General features: G+C 41.8%; 1 protein-coding gene across 2 annotated transcripts in view; it reads left to right on the forward strand.

The window, feature by feature from the left end:
- METTL4 (methyltransferase like 4) overlaps window positions 1-12,917 on the forward strand; it is a 38,771-nt gene extending 25,854 nt beyond the window's left edge. For both annotated transcript variants that reach the window (XM_032222224.1, XM_032222225.1), the window contains one exon: window positions 12,162-12,917. In XM_032222224.1, coding sequence (XP_032078115.1) covers window positions 12,162-12,310 — 149 coding nt within the window. In that variant the 3' untranslated portion in view covers window positions 12,311-12,917. The remainder of the gene's footprint in view (window positions 1-12,161) is intronic.
- The last annotated feature ends 5,152 nt before the right edge of the window (window positions 12,918-18,069 follow it).

Consider the following 18,069-nt stretch of genomic DNA (forward strand, 5'->3'; position numbering starts at 1 on the left):
GAGAAGGGACAGGCAAGGGCGGTGCGGAGCCCCCCCCCGCCCCCTGGAAGGGAGCCTTGCAAATGCTGCGGAGCGCCCGCCCTGTTGTTACGTGACTCACCTCATTGGAGGGGGCTCACAGGCAGAGCAAGGACTCCAGCTGCCTTGGAAGTGAAGAAAACAACAGCAGAGGCGCGCGGCAGCTCTTCGGAGCAGAAGCCGCCCGGCCAGAAGATTCAAAGGAGGTGCCTTCATCTCCTGGCACAGGCGCCATCTTGAAGCCAAAAGGGACCACGTGTTCCAAGATGGCAGCGCCCAGAGGCAACAGGAGACTGGCAGGACACAAGTACTGGCAACAACAGCCTGCAGTCCCACCAGGTTAATGACCACCCCACAGGCGGCCCAGAGAAGGGGGGGGGGAGGAAAGGCAAGAGACAAAAAGAAGCACCTCTCCCCCAGGGCAGAGCTGGAAGCAGGGGGGGTCACAAGCCCCCCAAGCCATCTAAATAGGAAAGGAGGAGGCATGAAAGACTGGAACAGATTTGCAAGAGGGCAGTTGGCCTCAAATCCATCCCACGCCAGGAAAAGAAAAGAAAAGCTCCTGGAGGCCGTATAGCAGGTGGGACTACAGGGGAGACAACCATATTGCAGGCAAGAATCCCCATTGACACCTCTAGTCTTTGGGGTCTCCCTCAGAGGTGGCAATCCCCCTCCCCCATGCTGCCTCCCTGAGATCAGCCTCTGCTGCCCCCCCCCAGGCAGGCAGGGGCCCCCAGCCAGCAAGCTCCCACAGAGGCCCCTAATTTTCAGACATAATGATGCCAGCCTTCCAGCAACGCATGACATTGCTGCAGCAGCACAAATGCTGCCTCAAGTGGCATCCTCACCTAGGATACCAGAAGGGCTGGAAACCCAGGGGGAGGACTGCTTTAGCTCCTCAGCCTTATCGGGAGGAGAGTGAGCTGGATTGCAAGGAGGGGGAAGTCAGGGAGGATAAACTACCTGATGACATAGGCATTTCCCCTCCTAAGCTGACCTTCACCGGGTTATTCCAGCCTTTGTTATATAAATCGCTCCTTTTTAAGGGTTAAGCAGCCACCAGGCTTGGAAACAGAGCAGCAGAGGCACCACCTAAGCAGCAGGGGTTTTCTGCGGAAACGATATTTGAGGAGCAGGCCATTGAGACCGACACGGTGCCAACTCCCAGGGTCTTTCTTGAATCGGTCAAGCGCCAAGGGCCACTCCCACGTCGGGCCCCACACTCACATCCACAGACAAGGCCTTCTTCAATGTGGATCAAGACATGGAGGGGGTGCTATCCTACCCACCAGGTGCACCAGTGCATTGGCACTGCATACACCCCTGATTTTGCCAGGGGAACCTGAGGGGGCTCTGAAGTTGGAAGACAGGAAGGCGGACCTCACCCTCTGAAGACGGCATCAGGCAGCCGCCTGGGCAGTGAAGGCCACCACCACCACCTCATTTTCAACAGGTCTCCTCTGCTCTGGCTGCAGGAACTGCAACAACGCATCCCCATTACCGAGGTCAGAGTGCACCAGGACATCAATTTGCGGCAGACGCCTCATTGTCCGCAGCAAGGTTTGCCTCCAGGGCAATTGCTCCACCATTGCATCTCGCAGGCTGCTGTGGCTGAGACAGTGACAGGCGGAGGTTCGCCACAGGTGGCGCCTGGCATCCACTCCTTTCACAGATGTCCTTTTTGGACCCACTCTGGACCCCTATCTGGTTGAGATTGACTATAGGAAGGGGCTCCCCACAGCCCCTAAGAGGAGACAGTTCAAGGCGGCACCTTACTCCAGATGGCCCTGTTCCCGAGGACAAGACTTCGGATCCTCCTTCTGGGGTCAGGATCCCTTCAGGGGTTCAGAGGCGGGGTACTCAGGTGCCAGGCATTACCAGGGAGGCTCTTCCAGCAGGCAGAGACGCCAAGATAGGCTGCAGAGGGGCAGACAGCAGAAGCGGCCCTTCCGAGGGAGCAGAAGATGCGGCAGGGGGCGCCCCTTCCGCAAAAACTAAGGCCAGAACTGAGCCACCTCCCCCCAGGGGGGCGGTTGGCATACTTCGCCGACTGCTGGGACCGCGCCTCATCGGATAAATAGGTTCAGAACACCATGAGGCACAGCCTGGCTCTGGAACTCCTGTCTAAACCCATGGGGTTTTTCTGGAGCTGCCCGGTTTCAAATAACCCAACATGGAGATTACTGATACAGGAGGTTATACAACTCCTGCTGGACATAGAGCCATCCAGCCAGTGCCTCTAGACAGCAGGGCCAAGGGCATTACACCATCCCTTTCATAATCCCCAAGGCATCAGGGGGATGGAGGGCAATTCTGGATCTGAAGCGGCGGGACCGCTTCAACAGTTACAAGCGGTTCACAGTGCATTCCCTCCACTCCATCTTGGAGGAAATCAGACAGGGAGACTTCCTCACTTTTATAGACCTCACAGAGGCCTATTTACACATTCTTATCATTAGGGATCACAGGAGGTTTCTCAGGTTCTCCTACCTGGAGCAGCACTTGCAATACCAGGCCTTGCCCTTCGGCCGGTCTTTCTCCCCGCGAGAATTCACCAAGGTAATGGCTGCCTTAGTGAGCCGGAGGCAGATTCCAGTTAGGATTCTATGCTACCTAGATGACCTGCTCATACAGTCATCCTCCTTTGAAGGGGCATTAGGGGATCTAGATATCACCTTGCCAATCCTGAGGGATCACGGGTTCTCGGCGAATCCGGTTGAAAGCCAACTCTACCCTTCCACTAGGCTCATCCACCTAGGGGCTCTGATAGACTCAGAGGCAGGTAAGGTCTTCCTGTCATCTGAAAGACAGTGTTCACTAAGACGATTAGTCATCCAGGTAAACAAGGGAGACAGGGTGCCTTTAGCCACGTGGGCTAGATGGTTAGGCACCATGGTCTCAGCCATTGGCATTATCCCTTGGGCCCGTCTCTACATCAGAGACCTACAATGGTTCCCTTGCCGTTCGAGTGAAGGCACAGGAGCTGCTCCCAGGCCAGGGTTCTTCTCCCAGCAGAAGTTTCCCGCTCACTGATCTGATGTCCCCGGCGATAACCAAGGGCGAAGCCTTCAGAACGCCAGACTGGGTGACGGTAACCACGGGTACCAGCCTGTTCGGGGGGTGGGGACACCTACAAGACCAGATAGCACAGGAATAGTGGAACCAGACAGAACTGACTCACAATATCAACTGGTTGGAATGCAGGGCAGTTCGCTTGGCCCTAGAAAAAATTCACCACTCTGTCAAGGACAGACACATTCCAGTCCCCACAGACAAATCACAACCAAGGCCTACTTAAACAGACCGGGGGGGGGGGGCAAGTCGAAGGCCCTCATGCGGGGGGCCAAAAGGCCAGGTCAGTGAGCCGAAAGGCATGTTCTCTCCTTAAGGGCGGAACATATAGCGGGGGTGGACAACATCAGAGCCGATTGGCTCAGCTGGGCAGAAGTGGACAACTCAGAGTGGAGATTGCACCCGGCGATCTTCAGAGAGGTGATGGACCACTTCGGCCACCTGGAAGTTGAGCTATTTGCCACCCCCCACAACACCCAGCTCCCAAGGTTTGCTCCAGGTACCAAAGCCAGGGGTCAGAAGGGGCGGATGCCCTCCTATGCCCTTGGCCTCGGGGACTGCTCTACGCTTACCCACCCTTGCCCCTGATTCCCAGGGTCATCCAAAAATTCTTTGGGAGGGGCGGAGGTGGTACTGATTGCCCCTTATTGGCCCAGGAGGCCATGGTTTGCAGACCTTCAGTCGCTATTGGGGGACAGAGCGCGGAGGATTCCTCAGGAAAGGATCTTCCTCAGGCAGGGGTCACTGGAACACCCGGAACCCCAATGGCTCCAATTGACCACTTGGCGGTTGAGCGGAGCATCCTGAAGGAGGAAAGATTTTCCATCAAGGGGATAGAGCCCTTAGTGCTCAAATTTCTTCAGGCAGGCCTGGACAAGGGGTTAGACCCTAACATGTTTAGGAGACAAGTCTCGGCCATTTCCTCAGTGCATCTATGTGGTAGAGCCCAGAAACTCAGTCAACAACCTTTGGCAAGGCACTTTGTGAAGGGGGCGTCCAACCTCACACCACCCACGATACACAGGTGCCCTTCCTAGGTCTTGCATAAAGTGCTGGACGCATTAAGGGGGCTCCATTTGAACCATTGCGAACAATGTCTCTAAAGTTTTTAACCCTCAAGGTGGTGTTTCTAGTGGCATCACATCTGTCAGGTGGACATCACAACTGTAGGCCCTGTCCGCGAAGGACGACCTCTGCATCTTTCACCAGGACAGAGGGGTGTTGCAGCTGGACCCCTCCTTCATACCTAAAGTGGGTTCATGTTTCCATGAATTACAGGACCTGGGTGTGCCCAATTTCTGTCCGGACCCTGCTCACCCCCTAGAGAGGAAGTGGCACACCCTAGACATAAGGAGGGCTCTGAGGATTTACCTCAGAAAAACCTGACCAAATAGAAAGTATAGCATCACAGCACATTCCATACGAAGTGCAGTCACCTCGGCGTCCTGGGCTAAACAGGCCTCATTGATGGAGACATGTAGGGCAGCCGCAGGGTCTTCTTCCTCACCCTTTGTGAGGAACTACAAGCTGAACATCTTTGCCTCAGTGGAGGCTTCGTTTGAGCGCTACAGGCTGTCCACAGGGCAGGGGATACATCTCACCAGGCTTAGTTTGGCCAGGGGTCTTCAACTTATTACCCACCCTAGGGACATTTGACTTTGGTACGTCCCATCCTGGATACTCCTCCCCCTCACTATGGAGAAAGGTGTTGGTACTTACCTGATACACCCCTTCTCATAGTGGGGGAGAGTATCCAGACCCCCTCCCCCCAGTCATGATAAGGTAACGTTTACTATGTTGTAGGTTGTAATAACATGTTCAAAGTAGGATTCAATAAAAAGTAGAAACCTTAACAAGGTCTGGAGTGGATGGTTCAATGAGTCGGATAGAGTTCTTCGTCAATAAACTGGGTGGAGCCTGGTGGACCAGGGGCTTATACCAAGAGCTCTGATGGCTCAGTCCAATCAACGAGAGGATAAAGTCAACCCATCCTGGATATTCCCCCCCCCCCCCATGAGGCGTATCAGGTAAGTACCAACACCCTTTCTCAGTCATCCAGGTCATGGTTGTCCCACAGGTGCTTCTTACCAAGCTGCCTCTTGAAAAGGCACCTTTCGGACTTGCTCAGTACTGCTTTTTGTTAGGGGAATTGAGATCTTTTCTTACTTGCTTGATACTTGACCTTGATAACTATACTACAATCACTTGTTCCACAAGCAAATTCCAGTAGTCAATAACCAAAGATCCTCCCCAATTCAAGCCATTCAGGGTGCAGCCCCTTACCAGCCCCAGGCCTAAGTCTCAATTCTTCCAAGGCATGGGATTACCTCCCCTTCAACTCACACAAATGTTTATTCCTTCCCAACTCTGTCCTTTTGGCTGTGCTGCATTCTGCCTTGTGGGCTCTGGGCTACTTTCCACACTGCATCTCAAGACCTCCTTGGTGTGCACCTCTCAACAACCCCAGCATGACCCAGCAGTGTAGAATGGTGTGAAGCCACAGCTGCTTGTGATGTCCCAGCCTGGCCCAGCATGTGCACAAAACCCCAGCCACCCAATCCCAACTGCAATTTCCTTGCCACTCCGCAGCTCCTGCCATGCGTTCCACCGCCCCAGACAATCTTCACTATCTTCTTGCTCCTTCTACTAATGATGTTTGTCTGCAATGGCCCTTTGCAAGACTACTGCTGGCTCTATGAGACCATCTTCCACAGTCTTGTGAGGAAACTGCCATGCAGGACCTGGAAGAGTAGACCTTGACTGCCAGCAGTTGCATCATGAAGGGCTGGTCTGAGCAGGCTTGGTAAGCAGTGGAAGCAGAAAAATAGCAAAGATCTGCTAGGGTACAGGGGCCATGGAATGCAGGGAGGCAAAAGGATATAGATTGGGAGTGGGCGGGGGGGAGGGAGAGAAAGGTAGATGAGGGAGTTGAAGCATTCCTGTAGCTATAGATATGGAGATGCCCAGCAGGCTAATTTTGATCATGTAACCTTGGAAGAACTGCAATGGCTATAACTTTGGTAAAACCCTTTGTTCAGCGCAGCTGTCATTTCAAATGGATGCTGAACAAATGATTACTAAATGAGGACTACCTGTAGTTTCTTTCCTTGTATATGGTCTGTGTGTTTTTAAATACAACCATATAGGAAAGTTTGTGAGTGTGTTCTTTGCTAGCTAATTGCTTCTTCAGATAAAACAATACTTTTGTTTGCATACCGGTGGTTCATATTTTATTTTGCACATACATGTGGCTAATTTCTAGATTAATTAAAAAATAGTGAATAATTATGCAAAACAACTGCATAAAACTGAACTGCAGATTTAAGAGTTTCAGTGTATGAGAAGATATTCAAGTCTTGTCAGTAGAAGATAAAATGTTTTACAGTAGTGAAAAACTATTAACTAGAATTGCCAGTAGAGGGAATTTTTTCCAAAGTTTATAGCATGAACATAAAGAAAAAGTTGGAATGAAAGAAAACATATCAATTACCTGCACACACTGTTTTATTTTAAAAAGAAACCAGTGCAATTAACAATGTTAATGTACCACAGTATTTTATTTTAATAAAAACCACCTTGTTCAGACAAAAAGAAGACTTTGCATAAATAATCAAAATTATATTTTATTTTGTGACTTGAATTTAACTATGAAGTTGTGACACTAGAAGTTTCCAGTAATGCTTTTTGTTTAATGTTCATATCATTAAATAGGGCGATTTTTTAAAAATTTAGATTACAGAAGTTTATATTTGATTTTCTAATTGTTCCTGGAGAAAGAAAATATAGCACAGCATAGCAGTCTATTACTAACAGCTGTGTTCAAGTATTTTGATTGTTTATTTTTATTCATAGGTTAAGAGAAAATAATATGAAATTCATTTTCCTTGATTATTGTTTCAAATATTTTAAAACTGTTTTGTTTTATGATACTTTCAAAACTAATGAATTAATTATATCAAATGCTTTAATGTGCAAACTCTGTGGCATGAATTTCAGGCATAGGCTAGCTGTAATTTTCTGCATTTTATTTCTGTCTTATTTTATAGTTTATAAGCCCTTAATTCTCCCATCCATTCACAATTATAGGAATCAGTTTGGGATTCAGTCTGATGATCATAGACTGAATCAAAAGCTATCTACTTTAATTCAGATCTTGATAACTGACACAAACCACCTTTCATTGAGTAACCTCATAAACTCAAAAAGGTCAAGAGAGAATAAACCAATATAAGTTCTATTTTATTGCTGTGGTTAGAATAGATACTTACTATTAGACTTTTAAAAACCTATTAATATATATACTTGCCAATGTAAATTCTTTATTTTTATATAATAAAAGATTATATATATATATATATATCTTTTGTTATATAAAAATAAAGAATTTACATTGGCAAGTCTTCCACCTAAAAATGAGGATTGAAAAAAATATGTAATGCAGTATAAAAATCAAGGTAAATTTCTATTTCTTGAGAATTCATTTCAATATAAAATGAGAAAAAAGAATATCCATGAAAAATTATAAGACCTCAGAATCCTTACTGGCACAAATTGGCTTTTTTAGTATCAATGCATGCTACATAGTACAGCTGTGTGAATCATTCATCATTCTGAAAGTTTAAAGCAGTTATTTTGAGGTTTTCCTGGATTATTTGCATATACTTATGTGTTCTGACCCCCCCTCTTTGCTCGTTCAGAAACGACAGCCACACACAGCTTGCAAAGGAATGTCTTTATCAGTCCCGGCTTTTGCTGGCTGCGAGCCCAAAATAAACATAGATAAATTCTCTGGCAAAAAGGTTAAACAGCAAATGCAAAAACAAACTCTCACAGCAAACCAGGTTTACAGAAAGCAAATCACTTATCCAAGTGCCTCTTTGAATCATGAACACAAACTCGAACAGAAACAGAACTGAACTAACAAACAAACAAGTTGACTTCTGCAACTAAAGCGTGGCACCATCAGTCTTTTATCCACAGGAGATCTTTAACAAGCCTCCTTAACACAGGAGGAGAAGATAACAAGCCCCAGCTGCTTGTTAACTTCTCCTGTGAGCATCCTGAAACCACTCACAGTAGATTTCTGTGTCAGTCTGATAGCAGCTCCAAAGGCTCCTACCGAGCCACAACACTTATGCATGTACAAAAATCACTTCCCACAGGATCACTGCCAAAATATTGCCATGATCAAAATGTCCTTTAAACAATTATGCAAGCAAACTTGATATGAATTACTCATCAAGTACAAATGGGTTCTGAAAGGAACTTGGCTAAAAAATAAAAATAAAAGTTACTGCTAAGTTATTTTAAACATTGGTTCTTAAATTTATTTCACTGTGATTTTATAATAGCAATAAAAGCCATGGAAAACCTTCTTACGTTTTTATACCATTATTGTATTCTGTGCTACCAATTTATTCCCTCTATGCTGTTATTTTAGAAGTTTGTTATTTTATATATATCTGCCACAATTACAAGATCATCAGTTTAAAATGACATTAATGTTTAGATTTACATCTCTTTATTTTGTACAATTCAGCTATATGCAGAATGCTTCATAATTATTCCATGCTAAATCTTCAAAATGCGTTGGACTCAGAAAATGAGAGGCCCCAAAGTCACTTGACTGGCTTTCATTCCTAAGGGGCAATTTGAATTCATTATTTGGTGTTTAGTCCAATATCTTAGTCAATGCACCATACACCATGTGTCAGGGCTGCTTCACTTAATAACCAAGAAAGAAACCTCTCAACTCCATTTTCTAGAATTAAGAGTACTTTTACTAACTATAAGTAAATAGTAGCTAAGCAAAGCAGGATCTGAGACAAAAGCACGCGCAATCATAGATATCAATATGCGGCCCATTCCTCTCCCTTTGGTAACCCCAGCCCATAGTCCAATCCAATTACTCCACAGGTATCATGTGGGAGACATCTTCAAAAATCATCAACAGGTTAGTATGCTGGACAGTTGACCTTGGCGGTAAACTCCTCTCCCTGCCACATGCGCAGTAGATGGTGAGAACAACTCCTTTCTTACAGTCCCTCCTGCACAGAATATTTCCCACACCCAAATACCATGCCCCCCTCCCTGTTTCAATGGCAGCCGAAAAGCAAACAGCAAAACAGAGGCTGACCCCATGCTTCCCGTATAATAATAATCCCTTGATTTTTTCTAGTTTTATGGCCCATGGATTACAACAGAGGTATTAAACTCAAGGCCCGTGGGCCAAATCTGCCCTGCAGGGTGCTTAGATCTGGCCTGTGAGGCCGACCTGGAAACAGCGAAGAACTGGCCCAGGGTGCCTCTGCTAGCGAAAATGGCGCCTGGGAACTCAGTTTTTGCTGGTAGAGGGTTGCAGGAGGGTTGGTAGAGGATTGCAGGAGGCTATCACAGCTGAAAACAGAGCTTTGGAGCCTGTTTTCGCTGGCAGAGTAATCGGACCACCATAGGCGCCCTTGACATGAGTGATGCCAAGTTGGCCATGCCCACCCGCCACCTCAAGGTCAAACACAACCCTGATTTGTCTCAATGAAATCAAGTTTGACACCCCTGAACTAGAAGGATTATCATCCCAATTCATAGGTCTATTCTTCTGTATTCAGAGAATAATAGTCTATTTCAGCAGTGAAATAATATGATATAAATGTTATATTTTATTAAATAATCTAATTTTCCTGGTTAAAACATGTTCAGCACGGGATAAAATAGCAAATAGTGGCATTTTCAATGAGAAGAAAAATATAGTCATTAATCATTTTATAGTTTGTGTCAGAACAGCAACAATACAGAGAAGATATAAATGTTATTTCTAATATAAAATCAGCGATTGCCAGAGGCAAGGTATGGAAAAATCAACGTTTAGTAGAAATACTTTGTGACAATAAATACATAGACAGGGTGACAATAAAGTTAACACCAAGTAAAACATATTTTATGTAAAATATTTGAGTGAAAAGTGCACTTTCAAGCACAGAATTGAATATGAGATTTGTTCTCATTTCCTGTTTTTCCTAGATTTTTAAGTAGATAAATTGATATTAACAACACTGTGATTATTATGTCTTTTCTGGATGAAGTTTCTGGGAATAATAATACAGAAAATAGGCAAAGACATTCAGAAGAGAATTTCATTTTACTATCAGTTTTAGGATAACTAGATTGAAAGGAAGAAAAAATAGTATAAATGGCAGTTAAAAATAAAACCTTCCTAAAGCATGCAGTTTCCTCTTAACCTGCCACAAAACAGCAATGCAGATAGAAGAATCCAAGTTCACAGAGAGAAAGCTGATCATGATGTTGCCTTGTATTTTATGGTCACATTTAATACAGCAGACCTTAACTACCAGATGTGGGATTCAAATGTATAGATGAGTATACTGTATATAATAGCAAAGAGCAAATTTTACAACCTCTTCTCTACCATTTAGTGGTGGTCTGTGTTTTTGAAGCTCATCTATGATAGGGGGATACTGCCAAACATTTTTTTTTGAGTATTTCCACTATATACTGCAATTCAACAGGTTGACATTTATTTACCTGCTGTACAGCCTTCCCAAATGTGTCCAGCGCTTATAGTTCTGTAGTCGTTGGCCTTTGTGGCTGGTGATTATGGAAAGTGTTTGGAGAAATGTAATGTATAGATGCAGTGATAAAAAGAAAAAAAATATATACATCAAATGAAAGTCCTAAGTAATAAAGGTAAAATTTCCCTTGCGCATATCTGCTAGTCGTTCCCAACTCTAGGGGGCGGTGCTCATCTCCATTTCAAAGCAAAGAGCCAGCACTGTCCGAAGACATTTCTGTGGTCATGTGGCCAGCATGACTAAATGCCAAAGGCTCATGGAAACGCTGTTACCTTCCCACCAAAGTGGTCCCTATTTTTCTACTTGTATTTTTACATGCTTTCGAACTGCTAGGTTTGGCAGAAGCTGGCACAAGTAACAGGAGCTTACTCCGTTACGTGGCGCTAGGGATTAAAACCACTGAACTGCTGACCTTGCTGATCGACAGGCTCAGCGTCTTAGCCACTGAGCCACCATGTCAGTAAGATATGAATATAAGGATATATAATATTTATTGAGCTTTAGCAACAAAGACTTTGTCCCATTAATTTGGAAAAACCAAGGTGACCTTAGATGGCAGCAAAATAATGTAGTGATTTCTAATTTTTTGCAATCTCCTAAAGGCTGTACATATTTAGAAAGCCTGGAATTGGTGTCCCAAATTACATGCTGGCCATATAGATGTGATCTGTGAAAATTACTGAAATATTTTGGGTCACAGTTTGTGAAACGGGGGCCCAAATACAGGTTTAAACGTAATTGCCATCTGTTTATGGTGAGAACATCATTAAGATGTACTTAGAACAGCATTTGATTTTATATATTTGAATTGCTGTATAAAGGATTAATTGGTAGAATGTGACTGATTTATCCAATACCTTCAACTTTTAAAAAGGTATTGTAAAGAATTAACAATCTGCATATTCAATAAATTACACTCTTTAAGAGATCATCAATAGGAAATCACAACAGTTGAATTGGCTTAAGGTTAGATTTGCCTGTTTCTTCAAAATGCCGTATAAAGCCAGTAAAAGTTATACTGGAAGTAAGTCATATGGAAATTGGCTAATTGTCTCCTAACTGTAAAATGCAGTTATTGAAAGTTTACAATAAATCAAACCAAATTATAACCTACAAGGATTGTTTTCTACTTCTGTTTTTCAATCCTAAATTTAAAATTTGAGGGAAGAAATGGTTAAAGATATTTACATCTGTCAGTTAAGAGTTGTATTAGCAATAATCATAAGTGAACGTTTAGATTCCTGTGATTGGTACTACAGTCTGTAAATGAGAATAACTGGAAGTTTTGGTAGTACTATTGTTTTTCTAATGATGGACATTTCATATTTGTGTCATAAATTTTATAAATAAATAAAGATTTTTTTTCCTGACAATATACAATAAATGTGGCTAACAGGAAACTCCTTAAAGCTATTTACCCTGTCTTCATTCTCCAACTTCCAACACCTTACCATCTTCACCTTGTTTGTCTTTTTCACTTTCCAGAGATTTTGAAAGAATATACCAAGCCAGATGTAGAATGCTTAGAACTGTTTGCTCGGAATTTGCAACCTGGATGGGTCAGTTGGGGCAATGAAGTCCTTAAATTCCAGCACTTGGACTACTTCACTGTTTTACAGGATAATGATGACTAGCAAATCATAATTATTTTTGAAGGATTTTATATCTGAGTTCGGAATTTCACCTTTGCTAACTCTAACTCTACATTGTGAGATATATGTAAACAACCTGGAATAATTTTCAAGAGCAGCTATATGTATATTGACCAAATGTCACAAAACAACAAGGATGGAACTTGTTATTCCATGCTTAGGTTGTAGAGGTCTTTGCTAACAGTAATTGGAGGCGAAAGTACCAGCAGTTTGATATCTACAGTAGGATCCCTCCTAGAACAGCCAATCCAACATCTGACACCTATCTGTTACTGTGGTATTTTGCCTCCTATTCCCATAACCCTCCCAGGAAAATTCTGGATTATATCTGAACATCCAGCCTCTGGCTCTTTGAAAGATTGGCTGCCATCATTGAAAATTTTTCTTTCACTTAAATGTTATATATTGCCTATTTATAACTTCTAGTTCTATCATTAGAAGTGTTTTACATTTTTGTTTCGATACTGCACCTTCCTATTTTAACCAATAGAGTTAAAATGAATGTTAAAATGTAACTAGATAATTTTTAGCATTTTCTGGGTTGGAAATAATGGCTTTATAAATGTAATTAAAGCTTTTCATAATAATATCCCATTTTTAATTTAATTTTTAAAAATTCAATTTCAGAAATATTTTTACTTGCTATGGATTTAATGGCTTCATTTATTCATTTATATGATTTAAGTTTTGTTTTTTTGTTGTCTTGACAGCAACAAGGCTAAAACAATAATTGGGTTGTGTGGTGTCTTTTTAAAAAACCAGTAGGATGCAAATCCCAACAGAACATTTTTACTTTAAAAGGAGGGATAAAATACATAATTGGAAGTAACTATGAGAAGGCAGACTAGTTTTTTTTAAAATCCATGAATATGTAATTTTTATTTTTTATTTATTTGTTAAATTTTTTGCAGCCCCATCTCATGGAGCTACTGTAAGTGGCTTAAACAGTAAACATAGAAACATGAAGTGTAGTAGAAAAATAATAAAGCTATAAAACTATAAAGTAAACAATGACAATGATAATACAGTAATACGAGATTAAAAGATGAGCAGAGAAAGCAGAGAAATGGTGTGCAGGGGAGGTGGGCTTTGCTATCAATCTATTAGCCACTTCCTATGTGGTATTGCCTCATTGGATTTCAAGGTTTTTTCTTGACTTCATATTGGATTTGGTCTTGTGGTTCACAGCAGTGACAATACCTTCAATTTAAGCATACTTAAATGATGATTCAATCTGAGCCAGATGCTTGGGGTTCTTTTCTAATTTATTGGAATCCATTATGGAATGTAAACCTACAACATGTCTTCAATAAAAGTTAAAGAACATTTTAAAAATAGAAACTATCAGAGTTCATGAACTTCTGACTAAAGAACTGGAATAGCTGACATTCTTGTTAAGAACCATGGTGGTGCAATGGTTAGAATGCAGTATTGCAGGCTAATTCTGCCCACAGCCAGGAGTTTAACCCTGACTGGCTCAAGGTTGATTCCACCTTCTATCCTTCTGAGGTTGATAAAATGAGGACCCAGATTGTTGGGGGCAAGTTGCTGACATTGGTAAACTGCTGAGAGAGTACTGTAAAGTACTGTATATAAGGTGAAGTGTTATTACTATCGTTCTTTGTTAAATATGTTCAAAGACGCAACTTAAGAGTAAAAAAAAAGTTCCAATATTTAAAGTGAACAATTTAAGAAAGCAAGATGGGTTGCAGTTGTCAGATATTAGAGAAGACAAATTACTTGTTTTAATAAATTCTAAATTCAGACTTAGTTTATTTGAGCGAATGTTATGAGATTTTTTTCTTTTAATGAAAGTGAAGGATTGAACTTGATCTGAAAATGTCAAATTAGCATTTGACTTTTTCTTATTTTATAAGCAAAACATATTTGCTAATGTTTTCTGAGATGTCTTTTTTTTAAAAAATAATAATAATCTCACGGAGGTGAATTAATCAATTAAACTTGTACAGAAATATTCTGGCAAGTTCTAGAGGAACCCAGTTTGAGAAAGTTAAATTGGATGTAGATAAAAATACCTGTGCATGATTAATTATTTCCATTCATATGCCTCGCCTACAGTAACTTTAATAACAAAAATCAAAATTCAGTTGAAAGAGGAAGATTCTTTAAAAAACTGCTGTAATTATAAGGCAATTAAATATTGATTTTTAAATGTTCATTATGATGTAAAATACAGTTAGAATTTCTGTATATGAAATATATTATGGAAGATGTGATGTATATTTATAAAAAAGATGCATGCTGCAGAGAACACCTAATTCAGATGTATAAGATTTTATGTAATTTAAGGGACTATGCAGGTTTTCCCACAATCTGACATTGTCAGCTCATGCCCTTCAATGGAGAAATGAAATGTCTAACAAAGATGTAGACAGAGTAATATTAATGAATCTTTTGCATCATTCCCTTGCTTTCCCCATAAATTCTCCTGGCAAAGTGTGAAATTATTGTTGTTATGGTTCGATGGATGTTTAGACTGGATTTGGTATTTTTGTCCACCTATCGAGTCTTTCTCAAGGACCTGGGATAGGCAGATCTTGAGGAGCTGAGGTGGCACAGTGGTTAAATGCAGCACTACAGGCTACTTCAGCTGACCGCAGTTCTGCAGTTCGGCTGTTCAAATCTCACTGGCTCAGGGTTGACTCAGCCTTCCATCCTTCCGAGGTGGGTAAAACGAGGACCCGGATTGTTGTTGGGGGCAATATGCTGACTCTGTAAACCACTTAGAGAGGGCTGAAAGCCCTATGAAGCGGTATATAAGTCTAACTGCTATTGCTATAGATCTTGAGACCTGACATCACAGGGTGAAAGTTGTACTGAGTAAAGCTGCCTTTTACAATTGATTGATGGTGATTTTGTCAATCCCAATAGTATTCAAATGGTGCTCCAGTTGTTTTGGGCTTGTACCCCAGGCGCTTATTACTGTTGGTACTATTTTTGCTTCCTTTTACCACAGAGATTCTTATGTGATGGGTGCCTGTCTGTTTGAATTCTAAAGTGCCAGATCAATTTAGCTTCTTAATTTTCTTTCACTTTTTCTATTTTGTGATCCCACCAGTTCTTACTTGCAGGCAGATATCACAATGCCCCATTGTTGCTACTTCATCATGTTGTTTCTAGTCAATCTGGACAGTTCTCTTGAACAACAAAGTGGTCAACAATTTCTTCGGCTTCTTTCCACAAGTAGCACTTGCTATTGCTGTCTTCTCAGTTTGGCTTTGTATGCATTGTTTTTAAAGGTTTGGTCTTGTGCAGCCAGAATTAGTCCCTCTGTTTCTTTCTTAAACTTTCCTGCTCTTAGCTATTGCCAGGTCTTGTTATCTGCCTGCTTTTTAAAAATGTAATATTTTTTTTCCCTGTGTATCTTTTCTGTTCTTCACTGCTCTTTCTCATATGCCAGTTTGGTATCATGGTACACTACCTTCATGATATAATACCTTTAGTGCATCTTCTCCACTATCATTCAGACTATTCAGATAGTCTTTCAATGCCCCCTTTGTCTGCTGTGCTTGCAACATTCCAGGCCCACCCATGCTGCTTGTAAATATTTTCAACATTGCTGTGTAGATGAAGGGGATGATTCATTGTTATTATTTTCTGGTCTTCTTACCGAAGGCTTGTAATTCAGCTTGAATCCAATCCACTGTTCCAGTTGTGTATCTAATGACTGGAATTGCACAGATATTAAATGTCTTGATGGTATTTCCTTCACTGAGTTTGGACTTTAAGATAAGGTGACCAGATTTTAACATTGGTAAAGAGGGACACCATTGACTGGGGGTGGGGATGGGGGTGCGGTTCTTGATTTAAAAAAATTTAAAAATTGGGACTTTTTAAAAACGCCGCAGGATGCGGGACAAATTGTTCAAAAGCAGGACTGGTCACTTTAGTTTAGAGGAGACTGCTGAGGAATTTAGAATAAGGCAATATAAGTTACTCAATCTACTTGCAACCCATCTTCAGATCATTAATTTTGTGGTTATTTATAACTGCTCTACTCATTGATTTTAAAATATTACTACAGTATGTTGTGTTCCATCACTGGATACACTGTTGGCCTCCTAAGTGAAAGTTTAATTCTTAAAAGGACATTGCAGTTCTCCAGATCTTCATTCACTTTTTTTCCACAACTCCCACATTCATCCAATAGTGGTCTATATCAGGGGTCATCAGCCTCTGATCTCTGGACCAGCACTGGTCCACAGCATGCCAGCAACCGGTCTGCGCAAACAAGCAAACACGGCACGTGGGCAGCACACAAAACCACACACCCTCTGGTCCACAGAAATACCTTTCTCCATGTAACTGGTCCCTGGGTACCCAAAAGATTGAGGGCCACTGAGTGGTGCAATTCAGCCAGTTCTACCCGGTTTGGGCAAACTGGTAGTGGTGGCAGCAGGAGGCTCTATCCACCCTCCCGGACGTCATCACATCCCATTTTTGTCACTCTGCGCATGTGCAGAAGGTCCTGCGCATGCGTAGAGGTGGCATGTGGGCTCACATTTGCGACCCGGTAGCAAAGGTAAGTTGATTTCACCCCTGAGTCACTGGTCTATATTGTTCACCTATTGTTCTATAACAAAGTCTCATATTGAAGAACTTATGTTTAATTTCCCTCTCGGTAATTATTATATATTCATGATTCATGAAACAACTGCCTTTCTCTAAAAGGTCTTCTAGTTCATGTGACTACAAAATTCTATAAAAACAAGAGAAGAGGCTGAATGTGTTTTTTTCTACCTCACACAAGTTCCTCACCTTTATTTTTTAAATTTAGGTACTTTCCATCTACTAAGTTTTCCTACATTTTGAGAATCTTTAAGCTATTAAGAGTTCTTCAGATGCAAATAAGGAAATTTATCAAAACCTTTGAAAATTCTACAGACTTAAAACTGTAAAAAAAATATCATACAGAATGTTTGTAATTTTTTGCTTTTTACAAGAAGAATTATTTGAGTGGTTGCATCCCTCCCCTGGTTTCCCCTCTTAGGCATTATGGAAAGAGTCCAATAGACCTCTACTAAAGATGTATGCCTTCTGAATGCAGGACTTTTCAATAAACATTTTAGAATTAATAGAGATCAGTAATTAATCCTTCTCAGGGGCTCTGGTGGTAAGCAAAAATTTTATGTATTATGGTTCATCAATGTTGTTTCTTTGCTTTGGCTTGGTGTGATGAAAGAAACAATTGCTTACAATCTGCATTTGATAAAGAGTCTCAATCAAATCACACAAAGCCGAAAACAATCTACATTGTATAGATCAAATTTTGAGACAAGGCTTACTGCTTTCTAATGGAAAATGCTAGCAGCCTCCCAGGCCCATAAAATTATTTCCTGGGGAGCGCAACTTTGATGGGGAGAGGGCAGATGGATATAGTGAAGGCACCTTCTGAATGCATTCATTTAATAAAACCAAAGTATTAAAAGCTGACAAACTGAAAAGGAAGAGTGATCACTTAAATGGATCAGAATCCCTTTACAGTGCAACATAATTGAAGCCTGGAGGATTGTTCCCTCTGTGCTTCTTTAAAACAGTATATGTTAGAATAGAATAAGAGAGTTGGAAAGCCCTTGGAGATCTTCTAGGCCAACCCCCTGCTTAGGAAGGAAATGCTACACCATTTCAGACAAATGGTTATCCAACATCTTTTTAAAAACTTCCAGTGTTGGAACATTCACAACTTCTCTCCTTGATTAGTTTCCATCCATTGCTTCTTG

Source organism: Thamnophis elegans, chromosome 8 (genome assembly GCF_009769535.1).
Source record: "Thamnophis elegans isolate rThaEle1 chromosome 8, rThaEle1.pri, whole genome shotgun sequence".
Taxonomy (NCBI): Eukaryota; Metazoa; Chordata; class Lepidosauria; order Squamata; family Colubridae; genus Thamnophis; species Thamnophis elegans.